The sequence below is a fragment of the Manis javanica genome, chromosome 11, assembly GCF_040802235.1.
Source record: "Manis javanica isolate MJ-LG chromosome 11, MJ_LKY, whole genome shotgun sequence".
NCBI lineage: Eukaryota > Metazoa > Chordata > Mammalia > Pholidota > Manidae > Manis > Manis javanica.
In genome coordinates, this window is record NC_133166.1 from 17,627,277 (window position 1) to 17,649,256 (window position 21,980).

Sequence of the window (21,980 nt, forward strand, 5' to 3'; positions counted from 1 at the left end):
ACATGATCCTTTTAGGAAGTTAGCTTTCATTTGAGAGGAATCAAGTATCAAATAGAACCTACCTGACAGAAATTTACATTTTTTACACAGATATATTTAATTTCTGTAGTGATCTCCTTTTGAAATTCTACAACCCAACTTTCCATCTTCCTTTCTAGAGTCTCATCAAGTCCTAGCTCAACTGTTGGATACTTTGCTTGTAATTGGCACTAAACTCCCAGAGAATCAAGCCATCCACATGCGATTAGTTGATGTAGCCTGCAAGGTAGGAGTTTAATGGTTATTCACAGGGTTGCATCTTTCTTAAATAGTTTGCATTATCTGAAGAGGTGGTATGAGCTGTAAGATCTGCTTATTAGCACCATCCTAAATATGTAACTGAGAATTGCCAAGGACTCTTAATGCTTTTAAGAGCAGCTTCATTAAAAAAATTTTTTTAAATTGAACTATCATTGATATACGATGTTATATTTGTGTCAGATATATAACACAGTGGTTCAACAGCTACGCATATTATTAAATCCTCATCTCCACTAGTGCAGTTATTATCTGTCAACATAGGAAGATGTTACAGAATCATTGGTTATATTCACCATGTTGTACTACCATTCCCATAACCATATTTATGATTGAGAATTTTTGTGCCCCTCTGTCCCCCTTAATCTCCTCACCCACCCAGCCCAGCTCCTCTCCTGTTGTATTCACCATTCACTTCTCAGTGTCTACGAGTCTACTGCTGTTTTGTTCATTTTGTTTTGCTTTGTTTTATATTCCACAAATAAGATCATATGGTACTTGTCTTTTTCTGCCTAGCTTATTTCACTTAGCATAATCCCCTCTAAATCTGCGCATGTTGTTGCAAATGGAGTCACCTCATTTTTTCTGTTTCCTCATGTTGGATTAGGAATTAAGTTGAGTAACTTAGAAAATGAATTTCCTTATCCTCCCAAAATAAATGAAAATAATTATAGTAGCTTCCACAGATACTGTGCCTAACATATTCAGTCTGCTTATTATGGTAATTTTATGCAGTTTTTCATTCATTCTTTATAGTCCTTAGGACTTGGTATTATTCCTGTTTTACAAAGGTGGAAATTGGGGTTTAGGGAGTTTAACTTGCCCAAGTTTTCACAGCTAGGAAGTTGTAGAACCAGGATATAAACTCTGGTTTCTCTGATTCCAAAGCCCTTCTTCTTTTTATCATGCTTTATTGCCTCAATAAAACAGAGTAATTAAACATAAATAAGTGTCTGAGAATTTTTAGGTTTCATTTTTTTATTATAAAGGAAATACATGTCTTTTGATTTAATTTGGAGGTTTTAAAAATAACTGCCTTTTATGTATAACCATATCTCCTAAACCTTTTAGAATTCTTTTTTTCTTTAAATCCCTTTGAGAAATTCATGTTGAGAATATAAGCAGACAAGTGTGTATGAATTATGGAAGAGTATTATATTTATTAGAAAACTGTTTCTGAGCCACCTGGAAGTAATGTTTCATTTATCTTAATAAACATAACAATAGCAAATAAAGCCCAAAACAATAACAAGTGCAATATTAGAAACCAAAGTGGAAAAACATAGAGATTGTGTGTTTGAGATAGTAAGTATATCTCCTAAGTGAAAGAATGATAAATCTGTGAGGCTGTTTTTTTTGAGTCACTGTACTAAGTGAATTGTTATGTTTAAAGTTACAATTTCTTCAGTTTCCTTTAAATAAACTTTTCATTATACAAATTTATTAGAATATTTGGAAAGATTAAAGAAAGAACTATACTCATAATTCACTGTCCAAAGGCAACCATTATTAGCCTTTTGATTCATTGCTTTCTGATCTTTTTCTACATATGCATATTGTTTTCTTTTTTAAACAGATAGCTATAATCATATTCTATATATAATTTTGCCTTTTCACTAATATTGCAGTAGAAATATTTTCCTTATATTGTCTTTGTAAACCTTTTTAATGGATGAATGATAGTTTGTCCAGTAATTAAACCATAGTTTAACCATTCTTCTATTATTGGACATTTATATTATGACCATTTTTTAATTAATTTTACTGCAGTAAATATTGCCTAAAGTATTTTCTGTATTTAGATTATTTCCTGAACATAGATTTTCACACGTAAAATTACTAGGTGAAAGCATTTAGTTTTTCTTAAGGCTCTTGATACTCTTTGCCAAATTGTTTTCCAAAGTGTTATAGTTTATGTGCCCACCAGCAGTGCCTAATTTCACTGTATCATTCTTGCATTGGATATCCGTGCTTAAAAACAGGAGATAAACTGTTAATTTGGTAGGAGGAAAATGGTGTTCCATTTTTTAAAGATTACTTTTTTTTTTTTGAGAGGGCATCTCTCATATTTATTGATCAAATGGTTGTTAACAGTTAACAACAATAAAATTCTGTACGGGGGACTCAATGCAGAATCATTAATCCACCCCAAGCCTAATTCTCATCAGTCTCCGATCTTCTGAAGCACAACGAACAAGTTCTTACATGGTGAACAAGTTCTTACATAGTGAATAAGTTCTTACATGGTGAACAGTACAAGGGCAGTCATCACAGAAACTTTCGGTTTTGATCACGCATTATGAACTATAAACAATCAGGTCAAATATGAATATTCGTTTGATTTTTATACTTGATTTATATGTGAATCCCACATTTCTCCCTTATTATTATTATTATTTTTTAAAATAAAATGCTGAAGTGGTAGGTAGGTGCAAGATAAAGGTAGAAAACATAGTTTAGTGCTGTAAGAAAGCAAATGTAGATGATCAGGTGTGTGCCTATAGGCTAAGTATTAATCCAAGCTAGACAAGGGCAACAAAACATCCACGGATGCAGAAGATTTCTCTCAAAATGGGGGGGGTGAGGTTCTAAGCCTCACCTCTGTTGATCCCCAATTTCTCACCTGATGGCCCCCCTGCGACTGTGCCTGTCTTAGGTTGTTCCTCCCTTGAGGAATCTTACCTGTCTCTGGCTAACCAGTCATCTTCCAGGGCCATACAGGGAAATGTAAAGTTGGTAAGTGAGAGAGAAGCAATATTGTTTGAAAAGGTTAGCTTTTTACTTCTTTGCAGATTTATGCCCTGTGGCTTTTATGCCCAGCATTTGTCTTGAGGTATCTTTACCACTTGGAAGAATTATAATACTCGATAACTTCGATATGAGGCATGAATTCTATTTAAGGGTTGTAATTAGGAAGGAAGAAGAAAAGCTATAGAAGTAGCAGACGGAAGAAAACATGGGCAGATTGGTTATTTCTTTGACATATCTTCTTGTAGAGTAACTTAAGCATATATAGATTTTAAACTACTAATTAAATTGCGCACACACATTAACATAATAGGAATACAGCTACATAACCAAAGCAGACCTACAATTACCAGCCATCTCCAGTGAAACCAAGAAAACCAGTTAGGCACCCTAAACATTTCTGAAAACTTATCTATGATATGATGGATATTGTCTAACTGAATTTGAATAGTTTGAAAAAAATCAGACAATTTAAAACAACACATTCCTGGGAACTGTTCACATTCTATATGTTCTTTTAACAGTAGATAGTCTGTAGTCTCAAGATTTTGGAGCGCTGCAACTTGCACTTCTCCTAATTTTTGGTTGAGTTCCAACAGTATAGATCCAGTCAAATTTGTTATTTTACTGTTTGCATAAAGTTTACTTTTTAAGAAAGATTATCAGTCAGGCTTCATATTTGTTCTTCATTTATAATTCCTCTCTTGAAAATTAACTTTTCATGTTCTTATCTAGTTTCTCATGTGGGTTTTTTTGTATGTTTCTTCACCATTTGTAGGGCTTATAGTAGGGTTAAAATTTGAACCATTTGGAAATGAGAGATCTGTCCTAAGCTTTTTTTAGAGTTAAGTAAGTAAAGACTATATGTGTGATTCATAGGTACAGTTACTATTTCTATTGCCTAACACCATTTTGTCTGTCCTTTAGTTATAATCTGCCTTGAGATATGATTCACATATCTAACACTCATCCTTTTGATAGAAATAGTATAAAGTATGTTCACCAATCACAATGGAATGAAATTAGAAATCAGTAAGAGAAAGAAATTTGGAAAATCCATAAATATGTGAAAATATGGCAACATGCCCCCACATAACTAATGTGTCAAAGAAGAACTCAAAAGGGAAATTAGAAAATACTCTGAGAGGTATGAAAATGAAGACATGACATATCAAAATTTATGGGATGCAGCTAAAGCATGCTTAAAGGGAAATTTATAGCTATCAGTGCCTATAGTAAAATAGAATAAAGATCTCAAATCAGTAACCTAACCTTCCTTCCACCTGAAGATGGTAGAAGAAGAAAAGCACACAAAATACAATGCATGCAGAAGGAAGGATATAAGAAATTAGAGTGAAGATTAATGGAGAGTAGAAAAATAATAGAGAAAATCAGGAAAACCCAAAGCTTGTTCTTTGAAAGAGTCAGCAAAATTGACAGTCCTTTAGTTATATTGACCAGGAAAAAAAAGAAGACTCAAAGTATTGAAATTACTACCAACCTGACAGAAATAAGAAGTATTATAAAAGACTGTATGAAAAATTATATGCCAGTAAGTTAGATGACTAAGATAAAATGGTCAAATTCCTACAAAGACACAGATTATCAAAACTGACTCAAGAAAAAGTAGATAATCTGAGTGGACTTATAACAAGTAATTTAGTTAGTAATGGAAAATACAAAAAAAAAAACACCTACCCACAAACAAAAGCACAGGTCTAGATGGCTTCAAATAAAAATATAAATAAGACTTAATACCAATTCTTCACAAACTTTCCCCCAAAATAGGAGAGGAGGGCACACTTAGCAGCTCATTCTGAGGCTAGTGTAACCCTGATGCCAAAATCCAGGGAAGACATCACAAGAAAAGTAAATTGTAAACCAATGTCTTTTATGAATATGGATGCAAAATACTTAATGAAATAGTAGAAAATAAAACCAGTAATATATAAATAGGATTATATACCATGACCATATGTGATTTATCCCAGAATACAAGGTTGGTTCAACATCTGAAAATAAGTTAATGTGGTACATCATAAAAATAGAAAAAGAACAACTACTACATCATCATCTCCATAGATGCAGAAACAGCATTTGACAAAATCCAACACCACTTCATTATTAAAAGCACAACACCCCCACCAACCCCAGGAATAGAATGAAACTTGTTCTTTTTCACTTTCACACTTTATCTTTAGCCTGATAAAGGGCATCTGTGAAAAACTGACAGTTAACATTATACTAATCATAAGGCACTAGATACTTTCTCCACCTAAGATCGGGAACAAAAAATATGTTCTTATGTCTCTTTCTGCTATTCAGAATTGTTCTGGAGGTTCTAGCCAGGGCAATTAGACAAGAGAAGGAAAGAAAAGACATCCATATTAGAAAAAAAGAAGTAAGACTCCTATCTATTTACCTGATATGACCTTGTACATAAAAAATGCTAAGGAATCCATTAAAAAATGATTAGAAGTAATACAAAAGTTCAACAAGGTTACAGGATACAATATCAATATACAAAAAATCAATTATATTTCTTTACATTTGCAGTGAGCAATATAAAAATGAAATTAAGGAAACAATCCATTTATAATAGCATTTAAAATAATAAAATCCTACCAAATTTATCAGAAGAAGTATAAAACTTATATGTGAAGCTAAATGGAATTTCAAAGTGAACCAAAATGGCCAAAACAGTCTTGAAAAAGAACAAAGTAACAGGATTTATACTTGCTGATTTCAAAACTTACTACAAAGCACTAGTAATCAAGCCAGTGTGGTACTGCATGCGTAAAGATAGCTATAGAGATCATTGGAATACAATTGAGAGTCCAAAGATTAGGGAATCTTCAGTCACTGATTTTTGAAAGGGTGACAGTACCATTCAGTAGAGAAAGAATAGTCTATTCAACACACGTTGGATTACATGGAAAACATAGTGGTAATTTTTCATGACCTTGGATTTGGCAGTGGATTATTAGATAAGCACAAGTAGCAAAAGAAAAAAATAGATAATGGATTTCATCAAAATTGAAAACTTGTGATTGAAAAGACACTACACAGGAAGTGAAAAAACAATCCACAGAATGGGAAAAAATATCTGCAAAAAATCTAATAAGAAACTTGTATCTGGACTGTATAAAGAATGCTTACAACCCAACAATGAAAATACAAATAACCCAATTAAAACATGGGCAAAAGATCTGAGTAGGTGTTTCTCCAAAGAAGGTATACAAATTGCCAATAAACATACAAAAAAGATGCTCAAACTCTCAATATAGTATCCTAGGGAAATACAGATCAAAACCACAATGAGATATCATTTCATACTTAGGAAGGCCGTACTAAAAAAGACTGACCATACCAAGTGTTGGTGAGGATGTGGAGTAATCGGAGCTCTCCTCCATTACTGGTGGAAATGTAAAATGGCTCATTGCTTTGGAAAACAGTCCAGCAGTTCCTAAAAAACTTTAAGATAGACTTACCATGTGATCCAGCAATTCTACTAGTAAGTATCTATGAAGAAAACTGGAGCATATTCACACAAAAATTTGTTCATGAATATTTATGGCAAAAATATTAGTAATAATCAAAAGGTCAGAATCAGCCCAAATAGTCATCTCAAAAACTGATTAATTAGTAAACAAAATACAATGGAATATTTTTTTACCATGAAAAGGAGTGAGGTACTGATACATGCTACAAACTGGATAAATCTTGAAAACATGGTAAGTGAAAGAAGCTAGTTACAAAAGATCACATACATGATTCTGTTTTTATAGAACTTTGTAATGGGTAAATCTACAGAGACGAAAAGTCAGTAGGTGCTTTGGGCTGGGATGGATAATGGGGATAGTTGATAGCAAAAGGTTATCTGAAATGATGAGAATTTGGGAAAATTGACGATGATTGTACACATAGTTAAGTATATGCAAAAATTTATAGGTATATTAATATATATAAAATTATTGAATTTTACACATAAATTGGATGAATTGTGTGGTATATGAGTTAAATTTTTATACAGCTATTATTAAAAACATTTCACCCTTTGAATTTGAATCGTTTCTCCTTGCTAGCTATTATGAATAATACTGCTATGAATATATGTTTATAGGTTTTTGTTTGGATGTGTGTTTACAGTTCTCTTCAGTATATCCTAGGAATGGAATTGCAGCATCATGTAAATGTATTTCAACTTTTTCATTAAAATTTTTTTCTTTGAAATTGTGGTATAATACACATAACATAAAATTTACCATTGTAACCATTTTAAAGCATACAGGTCAGTGGCATTAAGCATATTCTCAGTGTTATGTTAACATCACCATCTTCCATTTGGAGAATTCTTTTCAGTTTGCAGCACTGAAACTGTAGCCTTTAGACAGTAACTTCTCATTCCCCTCTGCCCTCAGGCCCTAGCAACCACCAGTCTAGTCTCAGTCCTTGTGAAATTGATTACGCTAGGTACCTCATGTAAGTGGGATCATATAGTGTTTGTTCTTTTGTGTGTGGTTCCTTTTACTTCATGTAATGTCCTCTCTTAGTCAGTTTGGGTAGCTTTAACAAAAATACCATAAACTGGGTGGCTTAAACAACAAAAAACACTTCTCACATTTCTGGAGGCTGGGAAATCCAAAATCAAGGCACCAGCAGGCTTGGTGTCTGGTAAGAGCCTGCACTGTGGTTCATAGGTCTGGCTATGTCCTTGCATAGCTGGAGAGAGAAGGGAGCCCTCTGGGGTCTGTAATAACATGAATCCTGTTCATGAGGTCTCCACCCTCATGACCTAATCCCCTTCCAAAGGCCTCACTTCCTAATACCATCACAGTGGAGACCAGATTTTAACATACGAATTTTGGGGGAACACAAACATTTAGCCTATAGTATGTCCTTAAAGTTTATTCATGTAATTTGTCAGAATTTCATTCCTTTTTAAGGAACATGCATACACTTGATTATATGTGTATACCACATTTTGTTTATCCAGTCATCTGTAGATGGACACTGGGGTTGCTTCTACCTTTTGTCTATTTTAAATACTGCTGCTGAGAACTTGGGTGTACAAATATCTCTTTAAGGCTTTTCTTTCAATTCTTTTGGAATTGTGTCCTCCATTCCTCCCCCGCCCTGCCCCCACCAAAATGTATATGTTGAAGCCCTGACCCCCATTGTAATTGTATTTGGAGGAGGCCTTTGAGGAGATAGTTAAGGTTAAATGAGGCCGTGAGAGTGGGACCCTCATCCAGTAGGACTGGTGTCCTCATAAGAAGAGGAAGAATGACCAGAGTTGTCTTCCTCCATGTGCATAAAGGAAACAGAACAGAAGAAGAAGGTGGCTCTCTGCAAGCCAGCAAGAATGCCCTCGTTAGGAACCTAATTTGCTGGCACCTTGGTCTTGGACATCTAGCCTCCAGAATTTTGAGAAAATAATTTTCTTTTTTTTTCTTAAGCCATCCAGCCTGTGGTGCATGCAGACTAATACAGATAAATACCCAGAAGTGGAATTGTTGGGTCATATGGTAAATCTATTTTTAGTTTTTTGAGGATTTGATACCATTTTCCACAGTGGCTGCACTATTATCACCAGCAGTGTGCCCGGGTTCCAGTTTCTTCCATGTCCTTGCAACAGTCTTTTTTTGACAATAGCCATCCTAATGGGTATGATGAAGTGGTATCTCATTGTGGTTTTGATTTGCTTATTTTTGTAATAATTAATGATGTTTAGCATCTTTTCATGTGCTTATTGGCCATCTGTATATCTTTCTTGGAGAAATGAGATTTCAACCTTTAAGGAATTCATGAGCCAATAGTCAGTCTTAAAAGTATGTATATAATATAATATGTTTCTTGCAATAACATTAGTATTTATGAGGTACAGGCATACCTCAGAGATATTGGGGTTCCAGATTGCTGCAATAAAGCAATAAAGCAAGTCAGGTGAGTTTTTTGATATCCCGGTACCTATAAAAGTTAGGTTTATACTGTATGCAGTCTTATTAAGTATACAATAGCACTATGTCTAAAATATAATATACCTATCTTAATTAAAATACTTTATTGCTACAAAATGCTAACCATCATCTGAGCTTTCAGCAGGTCTTAGTCTTTTTACTGGTTACCTTAGTGTTGATGGCTGCTGACTGATCAGGGTAATGTTTGCTGAAGGTTGGGGTGGCTGTGGTGATTGCTTAAAATAAGACAACAATAAAGTTTGCTGCGTCAGTTGACTTTCTTTCACAAATGATTTCTCTGAGGCATGTGAGGCTGTTTGATAGCATTTTACCCAAGTTACAATTTCTTTCAGAACTGAAGTCAATTCTCTCAAACCCTGCTGCTGCTTTATCAACTAAGTTTATGAATCCTTTGTTGTCATTTCAATAATCTTCACAGCATACTATCCAGAAGTAGATTTAATCTCATGAAACCATTTTCTTTGCTCATCCATAAAAGCAATTCCCCATCTTTGAAGTTTCATCATGAAACTGCAGCAGTTCAGTCATACCTTAGGCCCCATTCTAATTCTAGCTCTCTTGCTGTTTCCATCACATCTATAGTTACTTCCTGTTCAGTCTTGAACGCCTCAAAGTCATCCCTGAGGGTTGGAATCAACTTCTTCCAAACTCTTATTCATGTTGATATTTTGACCTTTTCCCATGAATCTTGAATGTACTTAAGGGCATCTAGAATGGTGAATCCCATCCAGAGGGTTTTCAGTTTTCTTTGTCGAGATCCATCAGAGGAATCACTGTCTATGGCAGCTATAGTCTTACAAATTGTATTTCTTAAACAGTAAGATTTGAAAGTCAAAATGATTTCTTGATCCGTGGGCTGCAGAATGGACATTGTATTAGCAAGCATGAAAGCAGCATTAATCTTGTACATCTCCATCAGAGCTCTAGTGTGACCAGGTAGGTGCATTGTCAATGAGCAGTAATATTTTGAAGGGAAACTTTTTTTTTTATCTGAGCAGCAGGGTTCAACAGTGGGCTTCAGATATTCAGCAAACCATGCTGTGAACAGATGTGCTGTCATCCAGGCTTTGTTGTTCCATTTCTAGAGCACAGGCAGAGTAGGTTTTGCACAATTCCTAAAGGCCCTAGGATTTTCGGATTGGTAAATGAGCTTTGACTTGAACTGAAAGTCACCAGCTGCATTAGCCCCTACCAGAGAGCCAGCCTGTCCTTTGAGGCTTTAAAGCCAGCATTGACTTCTCCCTAGTAATGAAAGTCCTAGATGGTGTCTTCTCCCATTGGAAGGTTGTTTTGTTCACGTTGAAAATCTGTTGTTTCATGTAGCCACCTTTATTAATGATTTTAGCTAGCTGATTGCTGCAGCTCTGTGTCCGCAGTTGCTGCTTCACCTTGCCCTTTTGATGTTAGAGAGACAGCTCTTCATGAACCGACCTCTTCTAGCTTCAAAGTTCTCCTGCAGTTTTCTCACCTGTCTCAGCCTTCCTAGAATTAAAGACAGTTAGGGCCTTTCTGTGCATTAGGGGTTGGCTTAGAGAATGTTAAGGCTGGTTTTATCTCCTATTCAGACCACTAAAACTTTCTCCACATAAGCAATGAGGCTGTATCACCTGCTTATCATTCATGTGGTCACTGGAGTAGCACTTTAAAATTCCTTGAAGCACTTTGCCTTTATATTCACAACTTGGCTAACTGTTAGGTGCAAGGCCAGACTTTTGACATGCCTTCCTCACTAATCTTAATCATTTCTAGTTTTTGATTTAAAGCAAGAGACATGTGACTCTTCCTTTCACTTGAATACTTAAGAGATCATTGTAGGAGTATTAAATGACCTAAATTCAATATTCTTATGTCTCAGGGAATTAGGGAGGGCTGAGGAGAGGGATAGAAATGGTGGAACAGCTGGTCAGTGGACCAGTCAGAACACACACATTTATAGATTAAGTTTTCCCTCTCATATTGGCACAGTTTGTGGCTTCCCCAAACAATTACAACAGTAACATCAGAGATGACTGATCACAGATCACCGTAACAAATATAATGATAAGGAAAAAGTCTGAAGTATTGTGAGAATTACCAAAAAGTGATGCGGAGTTACAAAGTGAGCAGATGCTATTGGAAAAATGACATTGATTGGCGCCATAGACTTGCTCTATGTAGGGTTGCCATAAACCTTCAATTTGTAAAAAATGTAGTATCTGCCAAGTGCAGTAAGGCCAAGTGCAATAAATGAGGTATGCCTGTATATAGGTCTTTTTGGATGCTAATCTAAAACAAACCAACTATAAAAAGTTATTGTTAATACAATTAAAGAAATTATGAACTATTAGATGATATTGAGTAACTTAATAACTGCACCATGGGTATATTAAAAATACCAGTTTATCAGAGACATATACTAAAGTATTTATGATTTAACTATCAATGATGTCAGGTTTTACAGTACTAGAGCAGACAACAAAGTGTGAGAAGAGAAAATATATGAAAAAATTGCAAAGTATAAATAATAATCAAATTTATTCTTAAAACTGAAAAGAATAGTATATTTGAAATTTTCCAATATATAAAGTGTGTGTGTGTATATATGTATATGTAAAGACCTAGCTTGAAATATCAGCTGTAATTCACTTTATGTGTAGTGTTTTTCAAGTCACAGACGGCAGTTTCTCATCATATAATGAAGGAAGGAACGATAATAACCTGCCATAGCTATCTTACAGGTTTATCATGAAGCTTGTACAGGAATATAAATGTTAAAAAATTTTATATACTGTAAAGCAAAAATAACTATTTGCTATTGTTACTATAATCTAGTAAATAAGATATAGGGTCATATATAAAGTATAGATATGCTTTCAATAGGAGATAACTGCATATACCACTGTCAGTCCAAAACAAGTATCTTTAGATATTCCCTTCAAGTTAAAATTTCCCAGTATTTTCTACCTATAAATGCAATCATTGATTTGAAATCACACAACTGAGAGTTTCTCTCTCTCTTGCTAGCTCTCTCTTACAGTCTCCGGAAGTGCTCTCAGTAATAACCCATCTCTCTCCTGCCTTAATTCTCTGGTCCCCTCTTTTACAGGACCATCAGGATTAAGCAATGTCTAAGACATACAGATAACTTAATGAAAGAGTTGATACTAGAATCCCAGTCTTCTGACAGTCACTCAGTCCAGAGCTCTTTTACCCATTCAGCTGTGTATAAATAAATAATTTCATGATTTTGAAAACTGCTCACTCTAGAGTTGGGAATTTGTACCTTAAATGTTCTAACATACTTGTTTTCTTCACATATCCCAAGTATCACTATTCTCCAGCCAATGAAGAATTGCTCAGATTTCTAATTAATGCCTGGTAACCATAGTGATACTAAATTAACAGACACAAAACACTGAACAAACAGGAAGATGTATCAAATAAGTAAATATATTAAGGCTAATACTATCTAAGAAGGAATTTACAAATAATAGAAGAAACTAGAATGAGCATTATGGTATTGGGTTTGAATTACAAGTAGAGATGATAATATGATTTTCGTTACATACAGATATAGAAATAAATATAGATGTAAATGTGTGTATATAATGTACATGTATCCTCTAGCTGTCCCCTGAGAGAGCCCAAAAGCAGCAGCACTCCAACAGTAATGAGCACACCTAGTGCCCAGATTGTGGTTTCAAAATATGATTTTCCACTCAGAGGAAGCAGGGCTTCCTGGAGAAAGACTGATTCCTGGGCTAAAGCAGAGATGAGCCACGATGAGCCTGAAATATTTTGTTATGCCAGAAAAAAAGGAAATATTCAAAGAACAATACAGAGGAGTCAGAAAGGACACAGAAGCTAGCTTGATGGGACTCCTTCTTGGCTGAATCAGGGACTTTGAACATTGAAAGGAATAATTATAATGACAGATTATGATCCATTGAATAAACAAGGAATCTGCGGGTCCATAACTGATGTTAATAAGTTGAAAGTTTGAGGACAGAGTATTTACATAATGTCAAAGGACCCCACAAAATGCTCATTTCAAAAAGAAAGAGTAATTTTACTTGAAGAAGTCTGACAGACATTGCCTTAACCCAGTAATCAAAGTAAATATCATCAGTATCAAAATGGTGTATCACCTAATAGCACTCAGTAAGAATGGAACAGCACCACGTCTGTGATATTCTTGAGGAGGTGGATACCTTGAATCTATGACAAAATAGCAGACAAACTCAAAGGCGGGGAGGTTATACAAAATAACTGTCCTATAATTTTCAAAAATGTCTATGTCATTAAATCAAGGAAAGACTGACAATTATTCCAGATTGAAGAAGACTGATGAGGTGTGGCGACTAAAATGCAGCATGTCGCTTTGAACAGGGTCCTTTTACTATAAAGGACATTATTGGAACAAATAGTGAAGTTTCAGTGAGGCTTGAGGATTAAATGGCACTATTGTGCTGATGTTAATGTTCTGATTTTAATGGTCACATCTAGGTTATGTAAGAGAATATCTTTGTTTATAGAAAACACGCACTGAAGTATTCAAGAGTATTGGGGCACCATGTTAGCAACTTACACTAAAATGGTTCACAAGAAAGTTTTTTATTACTGTACTTGCAATTTTTCTGCAAGTTTGAGATTTTTTTAATTAAAAAAATAAACAATCTAAATACAAAATATCAAATCATTCTGTTTCATAAACATTAGAAAAAGATTACATTATCCATAAGAATAAATTACTTTAAGGCCATAAAAAGAAAAGGGCAGCGGTAGCAGAACCACACCTGCACAGGTGCAGAGAATGCCTCAGAGGTGCAGGAGGCTTTGCAGACAAAGTGGTTCACATCTTGTCTGAGAGGCAAAGTAGCATAATCAAATGAGCACAGACTAGAATCAGACGGAGGTTTGATGGCTGGCCTTCCCACTTAATATTGATGTTATCTTCACTAAGCCATTTTAAGTTTTCAGAAAGCCTTACTTTGTAAATACAGGAATAATATCCTCTACCATGAAGTTTTATGGTGAGTGTATTAAATGAATTCATTTAATAATTATTGTATAAAAAATCAGCTAATAGTGTCTGGGACCTAACAGACATTATGTGCCTAGCACTTAGCATGTACTTAGAAGCATCAGCCTACTTGAGAAGGAAAAGAGGAGGGGAAAAAGAAGAGTAGGTGATAGCAAATGGATAGAAAATGGACTAAGGGTCAGAGGTAAGAGTTGGCCACCTGGATGAAATAGGTATGCTAATCTGGAACAGGCTACCATGAACTTCCTGGTGACAACTGTCCAACAACAGGGCAGTGTGTCATGACAGTAGTGAATACCTGTTAGTGGTTCACATCAGAATGCTCCAGGGGAAGATTGCTGAACTAAATGAGAACGTAGACTTTTGGTGAGAAGTTATGTCCTATGTGAAGGTGGGGTGGGCAGGTAGGCTTAAGGAAACCTGTGAGAAAGCTCCTGTGCAGAGAGGGTGGGGCTCTCGGAGAGGGAACTTGTCATTATGAAACTGTCTCAATCAAACATTTTAGCTCAGAGTTAATTCTTGCATCTAGGTTATTTAGGCTACAGAAATGTGAAAAATATATTCGTAAGTCCTCATAATGCCTCATATATAGTAAGAGCTCAAAATTATCCATAAAAATAAGACATTGAAACTGAGAAGTTAATTGAAACTTCCAGAAAAGAAGCTGACAGTGGCTCTGTCACAATTAATAGAATATGATTTGTTTGTTTTTTAATAAAGTATATTTAGTGTTTATATTTCATTATATAATAAAACATAATTTCTCATAATGAAACTTGAACTGAGCCACCAGGCCCTGGAAGGTTGCTCCCACCGTTATAATACTTTATCTGATTTTCAAACAACAAACTAAAATCCTCCAGCTTCTATTATGGTAACCAGGCAACACTGATGCATAACCAGCCTATTACTGTGCGTTGAATGTTAGTACAAAAGAGAGCATAGTCTAAATCACACTCTCAGGGCGGCAATTACAGTTTTATGATGTCCTTCCCAACAGGTCACTTCTTGCATCATGGCTGTCAGGAGTAATAGCTGTTAGTCTCTGCTCTGCAGAAGCAACTATTTTGGTGTTATACCCAGGCTATTGAAGTGAGGTCATTTTTATATTAACGGAGTGAGTAAGCAAATGACATCTCTAATAATAACAGCAATCAGGGTTAAAGTAAGCTAAACCAACCAGCTTAAAACAATTGCCACAGAAAAAAAATCAATGGTTAGGTATATCAAGAAAATCTGAGAATAAAGTTAAGACAAAAATAACTGACTCATTGATTTCAAAATGGATTATTACTATTATTATTTTTTATTTTGCTATCATTAATGTACAATTACATGAACAACATGGTTACTAGACTCCCCCTATTATCAAGTCTCCACCACATACCCCATTACAGTCACTGTCCATCAGTGTAGTAGGATTCTGTAGACTCACTACTTGTCTTTGTGTTGTACTGCGTTCCCCATGTTGCCCCCCATACATTATATGTGCTAATTGTGATGACCCTTTTTCCCCCTTATCCCTCTCTTCCCACAAATCCTCCCCAATTCCTTTCCCTTTGGTAACTGTCAGTCCATTCTTGGGTTCTGTGAGTCTGCTGCTGCCTTTTGTTCCTTCAGTTTTTGCTTTGTTCTTAGAATCCACAGATGAGTGAAATCATTTGATACTTACTTGTCTTTTTCCGCCTGGCTTATTTAATGAGCATAATACCCTCTAGCTCCATCCAGGTTGTTGTAAATGATTGGATTTGTTTTCTTCTTATGGCTGAATATTACTCCATTGTGTGTATGTACCACATCTTCTTTATCCATTCATCTACTGATGGACACTTAGGTTGTTTTCATTTCTTGGCTATTGTAAATATTGCTGTGATAAACATAGGAGTGCATATATCTTTTTCAAACTGGGCTCCTGCATTCTTACTGTGAATTCCTAGGAGTGAAATTCCTGGGTCAAATGGTATTTCTATTTTTAGTGTTTTGAGTAACCTCCCTACTGCTTTCCTCAATTGTTGAACTATTTTGCATTCCCATCAACAGTGTAGGAGGGTTCCCCTTTCTCCACATCTTTGCCAGCATTTCTTATTTGTCTTTTGGATGTTGGCCATACTAACTGGTGTGAGGTGATATCTCATTGTGGTTTTAATTTGCATTTCTCTGAGGATTAGCGATGTGGAGCATCTTTTCATGTGCCTATTGGCCATCTGAATTTCTTCTTTGGAGAAGTGTCTGTTCAGCTCCTCTGCTCATTTTTTAATTGGTTTATTTGCTTTTTGTTTGTTGAGGTGCGTGAGCTCTTTATATAATTTGGATGTCGACCCCTTATCAGATATGTCATTTATGAATATAGTATCCCATACTGTAGGATGTCTTTTTATTCTACCGATGGTGTCTTTTGCTGTACAGAAGCTTTTTAGTTTGATATCATCCCACTTGTTCATTTTTGCTTTTGTTTCCTTTGTCCGGGGAGATATGTTCATGAAGAAGTTGCTCATGTTTATTTATGTCCAAGAGAGTTTTGCCTATGTTTTCTTCTAAGAATTTTATGGTTTCATGACTTATATTCAGGTCCTTGATCCATTTGGAGTTTAACTTTTGTTCATGGGGTTAGACAATAATCCAGTTCAATTCTCTTACATGTAGCTGTGCAGTTTTGCCAACACCATCTGTTGAAGAGGCTGTCATTTCCCCATTGTATATCCATAGCTCCTTTATTATATATTAATTGTTCATATGTGCTTGGGTTTATATCTGGACTCTCTAGTCTGTTCCATTGGTCTGTGGCTCTGTTCTCGTGCCTGTACCAAATTATCTTGATTACTGTGTCTTTGTAGCAGAGCTTGAACTCTGGGAGTGTAATTCCTCCTGCTTTATTCTTCCTTTTCAGAATTGCTTTGGCAATTCAGGGTCTTTCTTGGTTCCATATGAATTTTAAAACTATTTGCTCTAGTTCATTGAAGAATGCTATTGGTACTTTGATAGGGATTGCATTGGATCTGTAGATTGCTTTAGGCAGGATGGCCATTTTGACAATATTAATTCTTCCTATCCATGAGCATGGGATGTGTTTCCATTTATTGGTATCTTCTTTAATTTCTCTCATGAGTTTTTTGTAGTTTTCAGAGTATAGGTCTTTCACTTCCTTGGTTAGGTTTATTCCTAGGTATTTTATTCTTTTTGCTGCAACTGTGACTGGAATTGTTTTCCTGATTTCTCTTTCTGCTGGTTCATTGTTAGTATATAGGAATGCCACAGATTTCTGTGTATTAATTTTGTATCCCATAACTTTGCTGAATTCAGGTATTAGATCTAGTAGTTTTGGAGTGGATTCTTTAGGGTTTTTTATGTACAATATCATGTTATCTGCAAACAGGGACAGTTTAACTTCCTTGCCAATCTGTATGCCTTTTATTTCTTTGTGTTTTCTGATTGCCATGGATAGGACCTCCAGAACTATGTTGAATAAAAGTGGGGAAAGTGGGCATCCTTTTCTTGTTCCCGATCTTAAAGGAAAAGCTTTCAGCTTCTCGCTGTTAAGTATAATATTGGCTGTGGGTTTGTCATATATGGCCTTTATTATGTTGAGGTACCTTCCCTGTATACCCATTTTGTTGAGAGTTTTTACCATGAATGGATGTTGAATTTTGTCGAATGCTTTTTCGGCATCTACAGAGATGATCATGTGGTTTTTGTTCTTTTTGCTGATGTGGTAGATGATGTTGATGGATTTTCGAATGTTGTACCATCCTTCCATCCCTGGGATGAATCCCACTTGATCATAATGGATGATTTTTTTGATGTATTTTTGAATTTGGTTTGCCAATATTTTGTTGTGTATTTTTGCATCTGCGTTTATCAGGAATATTGGTCTGTAATTTTCTTTTTTTGTGGTGTTTTTTGTATTAGACTGATGTTGGCCTCGTAGAATGAATTTGGGAGTATTCCCTCCTCCTCTACTTTTTGGAAAATTTTAAGGAGGTTGTGTATTAGGTCTTCACTAAATGTTTGATAAAATTCATCAGTGAAACCATCTGGTTCAGAGATTTTGCTCTTTGAATTAGTAATCAAAAAACTACCTATTTCCTTGCTTGTAATTAGTCTATTCAGATTTTGTTTCTTCCTGGGTAAGCCTTGGAAGGTTGTAATATTCTAGAAAGTTGTCCATTTCTTCTAGGTTTTCCAGTTTGTTACCATATAATTTTTCTTAGTATTCTCTCATAATTCTTTGTATTTCTGTGGTGTCTGTAGTGATTTTTCCTTTCTCATTTCTGATTCGTTTATGTGTGTAGACTCTTTTTTTCTTCATAAGTTCGGCTAGGGCTTTATCTATTTTGTTTGTTTTCTCAAAGAGGCAGCTCTTGCTTTAATTGATTCTTTCTATTGTTTTATTCTTCTCAACTTTATTTATTTGTGCTCTAATCTTTATTATGTCCCTCTGTTGACTTTGGGCCTCATTATTCTTCCTTTTCTCGTTTCATTAATTGTAAGTTTAGACTGTTCATTTGGGATTGTTCTTCTTTCCTGAGGTAGCCCTGTATTGCAATATACTTCCATCTTAGCATGGCCTTCACTGTGTCCCACAAATTTTGCATTGTTGAGTTATTGTTGTCATTTGTTTCCATATATTTCTTGATCTCTGTTTTTATTTGGTCATTAATCCATCGACTATTTAGAAGCATGTTATTAAGCCTCCATGTGTTTGTGAGCTTTTTCATTTTCTTTGTGTAATTTATTTGTAGTTGCATACCTTTGTGATCTGAGAAGCTGGTTGCTACAATTTCAATCTTTTTGAATTTACTGAGGCTCTCTTTGTTTCCTAGTGCATGATCTATTCTGGAAAATGTTTCATGTGCACTTGAGAAGAATGTGTATCCTTGTGCTTTTGGATGAAGTGTTCTGTGAACGTCCATTAGGTCCATCTGTTCTAACGTGTTGTTCAATGCCTCTGTCTCTTTACTTATTTTCTGTTTGGTTGATCTGTCCTTTGGAGTGAGTAGTGTGTTGAAGTCTCCTAAAATGAATGCATTGCATTGTATTTCCCCATTTAATTATGTTTGTATTTGTTTCACATATGTAGGTGATCTTATGGTGGGTGCATAGATATTTATAATAGTTATATCCTCTTATTGGACTGACCCCTTTATCATTATGTAATGTCTTTCTTTGTCTGTTGTTACTTTCTTTGTTTTGAAGTCTATTTTGTCTGATACAAGTATTGCAACTCCTGCCTTTTTCTCCATATTAGTTGCATGAAATATCTTTTTCCATCCTTTTACTTTCAGTCTATATGTCTTTGGGTTTGAAGTGACTCTCTTGTAGCCAGCATATAGTTGGGTCTTGTTTTTATCCATTCAGTGACTCTGTGTCTTGATTGGTGCATTCAGACCATTTGCATATAGGGTGATTATTGATAGGTATGTACTTATTGCCATTGCAGGCTTTAGATTCATGGTTACCAAAGGCTCAAGGGTAATTCCCTTACTATCTAACAGTCTAATTTAACTCACTTCATATGCTATTACAAACACCACCTAAAGGTTTTTTTTCCCCTCCTTTTTCTTCCTCCTCCATTCTTTATATGTTAGGTGTCATATTCTGTACTCTTCTTTGTCTATCCCGTGATTGACTTTGGGGGTAGTTGATTTGATTTTGCAGCTGCTTAGTAATTAATTGTTCTAGTTTCCTGTGGTTTTATTTCTCCTGGTGACAGCTATTTAGCCTTAGGAATATTTCCATCTGTAGCAGTCCCTCCAAAATGCACTGTAGAGATGGTTTGTGGGAGGTAAATTCTCTCAGCTTTTGCTTATCTGAAAATTGTTTTATCCCTCCTTCAAATTTAAATGATAACCTTGCACGGTAGAGTATTCTTGGTTCAAGGCCCTTCTGCTTCATTGCATTAAATATATCATTCCTCTCCCTTCTGCCCTGTAAGGTTTCTGTTGAGAAATGTGATGATAGCCTAATAGATTTTCCTTTGTATGTGATCTTTTTTCTGTTTAGTTGCTTTTAAAAGTCTGTCTTTATCCTTTATCTTTGCTATTTTAATTATTATATGTATTGATCTTGTCTTCCTTGCATCCCTTGTGTTAGAAGATCTGTGCACCTCCATGGCTTGAGAGATTTATCTCCTACCCCAGATTGGGGATGTTCTCAGCAGTTACCTCCTCAGTAATACTTTCTATCCCTTTTCCTTTCTCTTCTTTTTCTGATACCCCTATAATACAAATATTGTTCCGTTTGGGTTGGTCACACAGTTTTCTCAATATTCTTTCATTCTTAGAGATTCTTTTTTCTCTCTGTGCCTCAGCTTCTTTGTATTCCTTGTCTCTTAATTTCTATTCCATTTACCGTCTCTTCTAGTATATCTAATCTGCTTTTAAATCCCTCCATTGTCTGTTTCATTTCAGATATGGAATTTCTTAATGATTGAATCTCCATCTTAAATTTGTCCCTGAGTTCTTATATTTTTCTGTACCTCCATGAGCATGTTCATGATTTTTATTTTAAACTCTCTTTCAGGAAGATTGGTGAGTTGAGTTTCATTTGGCCCTTTTTCTGGGGTGTGTGAGATTTTGGTCTGAATCAGGTTCCTGTGGCGTTTCATAATCTATGTGGTGCCCTCTAGTGCCCAGAAGCTCTAGTCTCTGGAGCTGCTCAGCCCCTAGAGTGAGGTTGGGGGTTGTAGGGTAGTGGCGCTGGTGCCTGGGGGGAGGAAAGATCTGTTTCCTGATTCCCATCTACAGTGTCTGACTCCCGTGTCAGAGCCAGTGGGCTGAGCATGCAGGTGTAAGGCTCTGTGCTTTGCATCTCTAGCTGTTGTAGGCGGGGCCTCCTTCTGGCTAGCCTGATGCCAGCGCAGTGACTGCTGGTGTGGGAGCTGGTGCCGGCAGGCCAGGAGGAAGGCGCAGCAGGCTGCATGTCACAGCGGGGGGGCCTCAGAGCTGAGTACGCAGCCAGGGGGATGGGGTGCCTGAAGCTCCTCAATATTCCCAACCCGCTGGGCAGAGTGTGCCCAGACAACCTTGTCCACCTATCCCTTCTCCCACATAGCAAGCTCTGTACAATCCCTGCACTTCAGCAGCCCTCTTGCTGCTAGGAAACCTCTCAGACCGCCTGCCTTTTCTTTGTCCCAGAGTGGCCAGATGTGGATCCCCGTCCTTCACAAAGGGCCGGAATCTCAGTCTTTTAAGCACTCTGCCTGTCTCAGCTCCCCAACCCCGGCAACCTCCAGTGCACCACACAGTGTAGGTCTGTGGTCCAAAGCAGACCTCCAGGACTGGGTGCTCAGCAGTTCTAGGCTTCCACCCCCTCCCCCCCTCGTTTCTCCTCCTCCTGCTGGTGAGCTGGGGTTGGGGAAGGGTCGGCTCCCACTGCATCATGGCTTTTGGACGTTACTCTGTTTCGTGAGGTCTGTGTGCAGTCTGGTGCAGCCTTCTTTCCTGTTGCTGCTTTAGGGCTAATTGTATTAACTATATTTTCACACTATATGTGGTTTTGGGAGGAATTCTCTGTCTCACCTCTCATGCCGCCATCTTGAATCTGCCAATATGGATTCTTTTTAAGCAGAGATTAAAAAAATTCATGTAGTTTGTGTGCAAATGATTCTACCAGATACCCTCTCCTAACTACTCATAATGTTTGGGTAGTTTTATAAATGTTGAAACACTGTATGGTTCTGTCTGTTGCCTCAAGGGTTTAATGTGCTTTTGCCATAGTATTAAAGGAACAGAAAGGAAACTGACTGGAAAGGGAAGGTGAGTTAGAGCTAGAGAATTTAAATAGGCTCTAAGGAATCCTTTCAAGTAAAAGTTAAAAGGTATTTGTTTTCCTAGAAACATCTTCAGACAGGAAGGAAAACAGAAAGCCTGCAATTTCAGTTTTGCTGGTGCTACACAAGAAAAGAGTTTTCATTTCCTGGCCAAACCTGTGAA

General features: G+C 36.2%; 1 protein-coding gene across 1 annotated transcript in view; it reads left to right on the forward strand.

Annotated features, from left to right (window-relative positions):
* The window catches only part of INTS4 (integrator complex subunit 4), a 147,155-nt gene that overhangs the window by 38,646 nt on the left and 86,529 nt on the right, over positions 1-21,980 (forward strand). The window contains exon 4 of the mRNA XM_073215971.1: positions 159-265. Coding sequence (XP_073072072.1) covers positions 159-265 — 107 coding nt within the window. The remainder of the gene's footprint in view (positions 1-158; positions 266-21,980) is intronic.